The 11,384-nt window shown below is 50.8% G+C and overlaps 1 gene segment (V, D, J or C); it reads right to left on the minus strand.

Moving 5' to 3' along the window:
- Positions 1–702: 702 nt before the first annotated feature.
- LOC122232570 overlaps positions 703–11,384 on the minus strand; it is a 21,172-nt gene continuing 10,490 nt past the window's right edge. Inside the window, 1 exon segment of the V gene segment in view lies at positions 703–1,153. Coding sequence covers positions 768–1,153 — 386 coding nt within the window.

An 11,384-nucleotide genomic window follows, 5' to 3' on the forward strand; every position in this document is an offset into this window, starting at 1 on the left:
GGTGCAAAGAAACCTCGTGTCTCAACCTGATGGGCAAGATGAGCTTCCTTGTGTCCTTTGAGACCCTTTGTCTAGGAAGGGGCTGCTGTGAGTGACATCGGGGACAGAAGGGAAGGAGGAGCCCTCACTCCCAGGTGGTGCTGCTGCGTGCACCAGGGCCCATGGTGGCAGTAGCAGGAGCATCAGAAGCAGAAGCCACAGGCTGAGCCTGGTAAGCTGCTGGGGCCTCGCCCTCCCTGAAGATGAGAAAGGGGTTCTGCTTTCAGTTCTCATGGGCCTGGGACTCTGTGTGAGCCCAAGATGCTGTCACAGCGGGGGTGAGGGGGCAGGGAGGAGCAGCCTTATCCTCAGACCTCAGCCCTGTGATGATCTCAGAGTGAGAGTTTCCAGACACGGAGTCAAAAAATGAATCAGGGTCCCCAGAGGATCTAACCATCATAATAGATGAGGATTTAGGGACAATTTATGGGAACTGTTATTATCAGGACACATATTGGACACGCCTGATGTGTCCTGACTCAGACAGAGCTGAATATTGTGTCCCTGTGTCTGCCATGACCTGTCATGGACCCTGTCCTCAGGACAGCCTGCCCCTGGAATGCAGGAATTTGTGCCCAGTTTGAGAAAATCACACAATATCTTGCTCCTAATGAGAGGCTTCAAGGAGAAATTTCAGAGAATGTGGAAAGACTGTAGACAAAATTCCTTGAGGTGGGTCTCAGACCCCAGTTTATATCAAAAAAGCAGCAGCTCAGATGGCCAAAAAGTCAGGGATAGATGGGAAGTCCCATTGCTGAGAGGACAGCAGGTTTTTGTCTCACTTCCCCACAGGCCTGGAACACTGTGTCAGCACCTTGAGTAATGTCAACAGACTGGCAGTAATAATCAGCCTCGTCCTCAGCCTGGAGCCCAGTGATGGTCAAGGAGCCTGTGTTGCCAGACGAGGAGCCAGAAAATCTGTCAGGGACCCCTGAGGGTCGATCGCTACTATCATAGATGAGGAGTTTAGGGGCCTTTCCTGGAAGCTGCTGGTACCAGTTCACACCAGCAATACCGATGTTGTTGGCACTTCCAGCGCAGGAGATGGTGACCGTCTGGCCCAGGGCCCCAGACACTGAGGGCGGCTGAGTCAGCACAGACTGGGCCCAGGACCCTGGAAGGGAAGAGACAAAGAGAAGGTGATGAAGAATCAGGTCACACATGTTATCCCAGGACCGCTTCCCTTGTCCCCACATCTAGTCACCTGTGCAGTGAATGAGAAGGTTGAGGAGGAGAGGGGACCAGGCCATGGTCGAGATCATCACTGATCCTGCCTTCTGTGGCTGAACAGCTGAGCAGACATCCCGTAATCTGTTCCTTCTCCTTTTCATCCTCTGAGAGAGGGAGGGCCCATCCATGCAAATGAGACCCTCAGCTCTTCGACATTTCAATGGCACGGGGTCAGGTCCCTCTGCCTGAGGATGTCAGGGTGGAGGGAAGGGGAGGGGCTCTGTTGGGTAAGAGGGTGGTGAGGTCACAGTTGTGAGCCCTGAGCAGAGGGCACAAGCAATAGCAGGTGGCAGGTCCCAGCTCTGGTCATCTGTGACTCCTCAGAAACAAGTGATATGTGCCCCCTGGTGTCCAGGCCTGGACACAACATTATGTGACATGGTGACTAGAGCCCATCAGAGAGAGTTCCTGCCTCCTCACTGCTGTGTCCACTGTCCCATTCCTTCAGGCCAGGCCAGGTGTCCCCCTGTGTGACTTCCCATCACCTCAGGACACACTGTGCTCTACTCAGGCTCCACATAGTGAGCGTGTCCATGGCTCCCTTGGCTGTTGATGGGGCAGGACTAAGGTGGTGACTCTTGTACAACCACACAGATGAGGATCAGGGCCAGAACAGTGATGGGTCCACATTGGCACCTGGCCAGTTCTGTGCAGGAGGCTGATTTCTTTCCTCTGCTTGTTTCCTTTCTGGTTTCAAAGTTATCCTTTCCCAGAAGTTCCCTCAGCACTGAGGAGACAGGGAGCCCTTTTCTCCAGGTTGTGGGTAGACGCCCTCGTGTGCCTTCCTAGGGGGGTTACACACTGACCATCTTCGTCGTCTGTCACTACTTCCACCTCCGCGAAACAACAGTTCTCCACACACTGTGGTTAGTGATTCCCTCCTAGGATCTGTCCCCCCAGCACACAGACCCAAGTCTGTAGGAGCCCGAGTGTGGCCCTGACCTCAGAGCACAAAGGGCAAACCTGCAGGAAGCTCCAGGAGGGAAGGAGTGACAGCTGCGGGTGCTCTGTCGGGGACCTCGTCGCAGATTCATGTGCCTGTCACCACTTGGACAACTGCTACCTCAAAATGAATGTGGGTGATTTTATACAAAATTCAGTTCAGCAAGAATTATTTAAACTCAATGACACTGTTAATGGGAAGATGCGGGTACAATCATGAGTATGTTTTCATAGATTCGTGCTTATTGCAGAGAAATTATGGATTGAAATAGTAGTTGAGAAAATGGATGAAAACCTAATGGAAAAGATGTGACTTTAGTTCTTGGTTTAATCGGGGTCTTGTAAACTTGTTTCTAAATCACTTCATGCTTTTGGGCACCTGGGTGGCTTAGTTGGTTAAGCATCCAACTTCAGCTCAGGTCATGGTCTCACAGTTCATGGGTTGGAGCCCCGCATCGGGCTCTATGCTGACAGCTTGGAGTTTGGAGCCTGCTTTGGATTCTGTATCTCCCTCTCTGCCCCTCCCCCACTCATGCTCTCTCTCTCTCTCTCTCTCTCTCTCTCTCAAAACTAAATAAACATTATAAATTTAAGAAAAAAAATAAAAAAATAAATCATTTTTATTACTGTTGTTATTATTAATTTATTTTTTAATCATGACTTTGTATATTAGGTCTGGTCCTTCAAGTAGAAGGAAAGCCCAACATGGTGTCCAGGGAAGCACCATTAGTAGCCTGTTCCTGTGAACTTCAGACTCATCTCAGTGATGGAATTTAACACAGAACTTCCAGGATGGACTGACTAGGAGTCAGACTCATCTCAGGGGTGGGTAAAACAATCGTTGCTGTGTTTTGTGTGTCCTGTATGTTCAAGATAGAGCAATTAATTGCTCATTCAGTCACCCATGACCAGAGGAATGTATTTCTATTACCCAAGGCCAATTTGACCCAGAAAATTCTTTCAAAGATCCCACATTTGACTCTGGGTGAGGTGGAGATAAGGGGCACTATGTCCCTGAGGTCACAGTCCCTGTAGCCCTTGGTTGGATCGACTTTTCAACAGAGGTCCATCCTGGCTGGAGGTGCCACTGGAGTGTCACAGGAGTGACAGTTCAGCCCTGAGAGCGCAGGGAGACTGTGTTACGTCCCCAGGGCCTTGAGCTCTGTGGGAGCAACACTGAGGCTGCTATCCCAGAATCAACGTGCTGATCAGCCTCAGGCATGGACTGGAGTTCAAAGATTATTAGGGCTGAACTGCCCACGGAGATAGAGACTTGCCCTGGGATTCCTGAGCATCAGCCTTGTCCCAGGAGAGCAGGTGTTCACGGCATGTCCTGCCCTGGTGACAGGATCCCAGTCACACTCGATGTCCATGGTATTTCCTGCTGAAAAGATTCTGCCTCCCGGAGGTTGTGACTCTGAGGATGGCTGGGTGAGCACAGGCTGAACCTGACTTCTGGAAAGACAGAGAATCCCAGAAACTGCAGAGTCCATGACAATAGACACTGAGAGAGAGGAGAGAGCTGTGTGTGTGTGTGTGTGTGTGTGTGTGTGTATGAAAGAGAGAGAAAGAAAGAACAAAAATACGCCCCAGTGCCCTTAGGAAGACTTCCACTCGGTGGCCAAGCATGAATACAAGTGTTCCCCTGTCCGTCTCTGATTTCTCAACTCCCTGAGTGTTGATCTCCATGCAAACTGATTCCTGGGGCTGGCTCATTGCAATACACACCAGTGTCCTGAAGCTTGGAGTTAAAGAAGGTCAGTGTCCTGAGTGCTATTTCTCTTGCACAAGGATGGAATTTACACGAGGAGGAGGAATTTGGTGCAGATTAACTCTGACAGTAATTCCACTGAATCAGAAGTTCAAGTCTTCTGGATGGAGAGACTTCTGTCCATTTTCATCCCTATAGACACAAAGCCCCGCAGCTTTGGGGTCTTCAGGTCTCAGCAGGCACAGGACCAGGGGTTACCACACATCCCCGTTATTCCCCCTCCCCCAACTCCTGCATCACAGCCATCCTCCCTGCACCTCCAGGATCTCCCGATGCCTCCCTTGTGTTGACCATGAGAGAGCATCTACTCTTATTCTGGCAAAGGGCCGATGCATGAGACTCCACTGTTTGGAGCAAAGTGTGTGTGGCTGAGTGAGTGTCCTGATGGTCTTAGGAAACAAATATTTTGGGGAACAAGAGAAGTTGGCATGTATTGAAATATGCAATCAATCCTTCCTTTTTTTGACTATTTCAACAGTGACCTTTTGTGGGTCCTCACTAATTCTGAAGAAGATAAATAAGTACACCAATAGCTCCAAGTCTGGATAAGCATTCATTTGTAAGAAATACAGTAATCGTGTCGGCATATTAGAGACTGACGGAGGCTGATGCTGCATAGGAGCTACAATCTGGGGATGACAGCAGGAATCAAATGATGAAGGGATTTCATGCTGATCCAATTTCTGCGACTTCTCCCTACAGATGGACACTGCACACTGGAAACTACAGCAAGATCGTTTCCAGTGTTCTCTAAAATCGTAACCTGGAGACAGCATTCACACCTGAATAGCCAGAGGGATAGACTGAAGCCTGAGGGAGGCAGGAACAGAGGGGAGAAAAGGTGGGGTATGGTATGCAGTTGGTGGGGGGAGGGTATTTTCAGTGTAAGAAACAGTTGTGACCACTTTTTTGTCTTCGGAGAAAGAGAAAATTGTGTCTGTGACCAAGGTAGGTATTAACATATCAGCTATGGATGTATCATTAGTACAAAGAGTTACATTTAATGGATGAGTATGACTGTCATCATTTTCAGTTGAGACGATATTGTGAGATCTTAGAAACCATGGGTTTCTGTCCCGATTCCTGGCATAGAGCTCCCGAAGCCTTCAGCATTTCCTAGGTGACAAGGCCACTAGGAGCATTTTTGTTTCAGTGAGGCAACCCTAGAAAGGCTCCTGGCTGGGGGTGGTCCCCAGAAAGTCTGAGCCATGACCAGACGCTTGGAATATCCAGCTTCCCCCTTGCTGGGAGGGGAGAAGAGCCGAATGTGGAGTCAATGGTTGATTACGTTTACATGAAGACTCAATAAAAATGCCAAAATATGGGATTCAAAGACTCCCACATAGTTGGACACATTCATATAGGGAAGGTGACACACCCCAACTGCACGGGGACGGGAGCTCTTGTTTGGGGGCTCCTGTCAGACCTCTACCCATGTGCTTCTTCGTCTGACCATTCATCCTACTCTTTCAGTATCATTCCGTGAACTGGCAAGTGGAAGTAAGAGTTTCCCTGAGTTCTGTGAGCAGCTCTAGCAAATTAATCAAACCTGCGGAGGGTTCACGGGAACCCCTGTTTGCATCACGTTGGACAGAACTTATGGGTTAACTACTATTTGTTATCGGCGTTGGAATAGGAGTTGTCTCCTGGGACAGAGCCCCTAACCTGTGCATCTGACACCATTTCCAGGCAGATAAGTTGAGTGTTACATTTATTTAAATTGTAGAACCCGCAACTGATGCTGTAGACAATCACTTGACAAACAAAACATAGAATTGGTGACCCAAAGTGTGAGAAATAAAACATTCTGGATGAATAATAAAAGAGATACAGTGGGAGGGAAAAACTGAGGTCTTTTGCTTTTATATGATTCGTTCTTATTAATTTCCTCCACACCCTGGGGCATGTGCACTTGGGATCTATGCCCCCACCCACGTGTGCTCCTGGAACCCCTGTGCTGTCCCAGCAACAGTGTAATCTGTGTGTCACTCCTTTCTCCTCAAGGACAGGTCTCACCACAGAGTGTCTCCCCTACAGGAGCCTCCACAGAAGCTTGTCAGGAAAAATACTCAGAGACTAGGTCTGTGGGTTCAGGAGTTTTTGCCTCACATCCTCCTTATCTGAGACGCTGTGACTAATGAAAGCCGCTCCCACTCCCATGAGCTGTAGCACAGTAATAGTCAGCCTCATCCTCAGGCTGCGGCCCAGAGAGGAGCAGAAGCCCTGCCTTGGCCGAGGCATCTTTGGATCCAGAGAAGCGGCGGGGGACTCCAGATACTAACTCCTTAATTGAGTCTGAGTAGTAGTACAGGAGATACTGGGGAGGGCTCCCTGGCTTCTGCTGGAACCAGTATATGATACAGCATTAACACCAAAGCCACTGCTCAGGGTACAGGTGAGTCTGGCTGTCATTCCCAGAGATGCAGAGAGGGAGGGCAGCTGGGTCAGCACAGGCTGGGACAGGGAACCTGCAAACACAGACACTCATGGGCGATGGGGCGGGGACCAGGGTAAAAATTTTCCTAGTGTCTGAGCCAGGTGGACTGACACCACCTGGAAGGCTTCTCTGTGTCCCTGGTGCCTGTCCCTACGTGTGCATTGAGAGAGGTGCGCGAGGAGGACAGGAGTTCAGGCCATGGTGACAAAGTCCCTGGTCCCCACAGTGGGCTGGGCCGCCCCAGGCCTCCTTTTCTCCTCTACCCTCTGCCACAGGAGGGGCTGTCCATGCAAGTGTGGTCCATCCAGTGACTGCCCAGCCCGTCCCTGAGCCCTGGTGCTGGAGCTCAGCTCAGACCATACACTGGGGACCATGGAGGTTGGCCTCACCCCTGTGGAGAGCCCTGGGAGGAAACACCTGCTGAGGGAACACATGTTCCTACTCGGAGGACTCTATCAGACCAGGCAGGACACAGGTTCTGAGTCTCCAACAGGAGCACAAGGCCCATCCCTGAAGCAAATCTCCTTTGAGTGAAAGAAAGGTCTTTATTGAGCAGCTGTGTATGGATCACAGGACAGTCCCACAGTATCACCTGGTGGTCCTATGTGGAAAAATGAAAAACAAAAAATCTGAGAGCCTGTATTAAGCATAGGTATAAACTAACATTTTGTTTCAACTCTGCTTCACTGGAAATAATACACGCTTTCCTAGGAAGATACAAAACTGGCTGCAGCAGACATAAATTGAGTAAGTAGAATACTTTTATTAGAAACAATAAAAAAAATGTGATTTTAAAACCCCTCCACAGATTGTCAGAAGATACAGACATTTTCACAGGGAACATATAGAAACCACTCAGAGATCAGATGGTTCCAATTTATTTGGTTTCTATTTTTTTCCCATAGTATCTAAAGGAACAGAAAATTTCTAAGTTCTTACTGGGAACAGTGACAGCCTCCTAACTGGAATGTCACCTCAGTGGAAATCTATGATTTATTTCAAAAGGTCCGTCTCTGTCAACTGTATCCCTGGAACTCCAACCGTGTCTCCTGCTGCATGTGGTACCTGGAAGGACAGAAGGGGGTGCGGCAGGGGCACACATATGGGGATACTGCCTGTGTGCATGTGGGGTGCACATGGGCAGCTGGGACAGAGGAGTCTGAGCACAGCTATGGTATGTAAGGTGAGATCTGTAGGGTGAGCTGAGTGAAGTCCCTGAAGAAGTAGAGGAGCCCTGGGTCAGAGGTCAGGGCATGTGTCAAGGCTGGAGAAACGGTGGGGGAAGGGGGCTGGTGGCTGGTGACCCTGGTGGATATGTACTCAAGGTCATAGGGATGGACCAGCTGAGCACATGAATCCAGCATCTCCAAATGAAATAGAAAGAAAGACCTAGGAAAGTAAATATCCTTTCACTTAAACCTGAAATCTGTTTTCACTCTTTGTGAAAGCACGTGAGTGTACATGTATTCATAAAGGCCAAATAGAGTCATAATGAAGCTGTCCATATGCTCTTGCTAATTCTGCAGATCCAGCCTTTTTTTCTTGACATTATTATTTCTTATAATCCCGAGTAGTCCACACAACTGTCAGGTGGAACCCAGCCCTTCTCTCTTCGTGGGCCGGTGACATGGTGCTCTGCGAGGGCCCCACATGCCAGTGAGGCCTGGGAGCTCAGGGTTGGTGTCTCACTTCCCCACTGGCCTGAAGTGCTGTGCAAACTCCAAGGCTGCATTCCCATGCTGAGCAGGAGTGATCAGCCTCGTCCTCAGCCTGGGACTCAGGGGTGGTCAGAGAGGCCAGCCTGCTTGACTTGCATCCAGAAGCTCTATGGGAGAACAAGAGGGCCAGGTGTTCTTTCTTCCTGTTGATTTGAAGTGTAGGGTCATGGCCCGGGTGTTGCTGCAGTCAAGCTGCTCACTTTTTGCCAATAGTGTTCCTACTTTCAGTGCAGGTGAATGTGGCCATCTTGGGTGGGCTTAGTCACTGAGGGTGGGCTTGGTCACCGACGGTGGCTGATTCAGCCCCACCTCGGTCACAGACACTGTAAGGGGACAGAGAGGAATGTGAGGAGGATGGCATCCCACTGCAGTGGAGAGTGGGGGTGTGGAGCAGAGTTGGGGGGTTCTTTCATCCACCCTAGAGAGGTCTGCCCTCATCTGTGCAGAGAGTGGGGAGGGTGAGGAGAGGAACCCAGGTCCTAAGACCCAGACTCTGACGCTAAAGCTCTGTCGTGGATACTGAGCACCCAAAGTCTCTTTACTTCTCTGGAAAGTTCCACAGGGGTGGGCTTGCTGTGCTCAGTTAAGCCCTTGCTGTCCATCTGTCCGGCCTCCCTGTCAGGGCCTCTCACAGGTGGAAGGAAACAGAGGAGGAGGTGAGAAGCTGACTCAGGGATAGAGGTGGCCCGTGTGGTGATGGCCCCTGTGTCCTGGCAGGTCAGCAATATCTAGTGAGCACACTGATGCCTGAACACCCTAGAAGCCCTGAGTGCTGTCTCTGCTGGCAGGGGCCACACAGGATTGTCCCAGCCTGTCTCACAAGCCATCAGACCCCAGACACTCCCTGTCCTCTCTTGCACTCCTGTCACCCCAGTTAGAGTTCCACAGGTTGTCCTGACCCTCTTTTCTGAGCTGCTCCTGATGTCACAGAGAGACCCAGGGCATCTGGGAATTTTGAAGAAGGGGGCATCGGGCTTAAGGGAGGCCCCTCTCACTACAAAGGGGCCATAGAAAGCTTGTGTCTCAGCTGCATCAGCAGAATTTTATTATATCACCTATTCCTGATGCTTAGGATTCCTGATGATTAGATCATGTAATACAACTGTGAAAACGAGAATATTTCCGCTTGCACCTCATGCGGCCAATTGGCCAACCCTTAATACACTAACTTGTTTATATTCATCTGCAGTAACTGAGGATCCACGTGAGTTCAGAGGCTGCTGGGTTCAGCTCTAGTGCCTTCTTCATGTCTCTGTGTTTGAGACAGACTCTGAGCTCCTGCCTATGTGGACATGTCTGAGAAGAGGAGTCATCATAAGAATGTCTCAGCCTCAAGCCTGGATGGGATCAGAGGTGGGGACATTATTGAATCAACAGATATACAGAGGGTTTCAGACCTTCAGGTGCTGGTGTCATGATGACAGCAATTTGCAAGGGTGGGAAGGTCTGGTCAGGGACCCCAGAGGGTGTATTATGTTTCAATCTCTCCTGGGAACAAGCACCTTGTGGGCATTGAGGTCTCTGTCATTTGTGAGACAGTAAGAATCAACCTCATCCTCAGGTTGGAGCCCACAGATGGTCTGTGAAGCCATGTATCTATCTGACTTGGAGGCAGAAGATCAATCTAGAACCCCTGATGGCCAGGTACTTCCAAAAGCCAGTATTTGGGGGAACAACAGCACTAAGAGGTGGAACCCACACCATTATCAGATCTGGTGCTGCTGCTACTCCGAGTGTAGGTGATGGTGACGTCCTGGACCAGAGTCCCCAACACTGATGGTGACTGAGTCACCAAAGACCATGCCAAGGACCCTAAAGTGAAGGACAGAGTGAGAGAGAGTCAGGGTCCCACCAACAACTCAAGATAAGGACCTAGGAGAAAGAAAAGACCCAGTTATCCCCAGAGGGACCCCCCCCTCCCCCACCACTGACGTCGGAGTTCAGTTGTCTGTGTAGTATGTGAGAAAGGTGAAGAGGAGAGGGGTCCAGGGCATGGTAGAGATGACCCAAGAACTTTCTCCCCATACTCCCGCTGGGATAGAGATCCCCCAGCCTCTCTTATCCCTTCCCTCACTCTGATGGGAACAGGGCCCATCATTCAGATTATTCCCCATCCCTCCGGATTGGCCCAACCTCTCCATCAACCAGGAATCAATACCCTCTGCTTCAAAGTTGTATTTAAAGAGCATGGGACTGGTGAATTTCTTCTGTGGGGACATCTAGGGCCTTGGGAGAAAGGGGCTGCTGGGCCCCAGGCATCCCTGAGCAGGGGCACCTACTAAGCAGCCAGGTGCTTGGTCTCCAGCTCTGGGCGCTACCTTGTGGTGGAGGCACGTGCCCACAGCGCCACCTGCTGGCCCTGGAGCACATTGCACCAGGTGTGAAAGGCAAGGTCACCATCCTGCCTGAGGGAGGGGCAGGCCCTCCTTGACCAGCGCCACTTCCATTGCCCCTGCCTCAGAAATGGGAAAAATCCTTCATCCAGGGGCCTTTCACGAAGCTGCAACCTCCTCAAATCACGCGTCCCTTAGTTCCCTAGAACGGCCTCCTCAAATGCTGACCCTTTCTCATGGGTTACATTAGTGGAACGGGGTAGCCCTGAGACCTAGCACCTGAAGGGAGATGTGTCCTGCTGTCAGCATATCAGAAAGACAGAGGCCTGGACCAGCCACAGCCCATGGTTTGGGAAGGCTGGGGAGCTCCTCCTCCCTCTGACCTCACTTTCCAGTGAGGCAGGGTCAGAAACCCGGCCCTGCCCCTGGATTCCTCTCCTGTCTACCGGAGGAAGACCCCGGAGGAAGGGGTTGAGAAGACGGTGCTCTGCACCTTTAGAAAGACAGAGGTCGGCTCCCTGAGACCCACCTCTTAGCACGCCTGTCCCAGTAGGACCGGGGGCTGGAGCCCTGACCTGAGAGGGATGGGTCTCCATGAAGAGAGCGGGGCCAGGGTGGAGTGGGGATACTGGTGTGAGGAGAGACTGAGGAATGAAGGGGGGTGAGGGATGAGGCTCCCAGGAGCCCCCAAAAGTAATTTTTGAGTGCTTTGAGCTGAGGCTAGTGGACAGAAAAAGAGGGATTTCAGACTGTCCTATGGCCTGTGGTGGACCCTCCTGTCAGAAGGTGACAAGGACCATCCAATAGATTGGACGGTTCTTTTAGGTGATGAGCTGTTCTGAAGAGGTGCTGTGTTGGAGAAGGCTGGAGACCTGTTCAGTGCTGCCTCTGACTGTCCCCAGCACCCTTCTTAC

The sequence above is a fragment of the Panthera tigris genome, chromosome D3 (genome assembly GCF_018350195.1).
Source record: "Panthera tigris isolate Pti1 chromosome D3, P.tigris_Pti1_mat1.1, whole genome shotgun sequence".
NCBI classification, from domain to species: domain Eukaryota; kingdom Metazoa; phylum Chordata; class Mammalia; order Carnivora; family Felidae; genus Panthera; species Panthera tigris.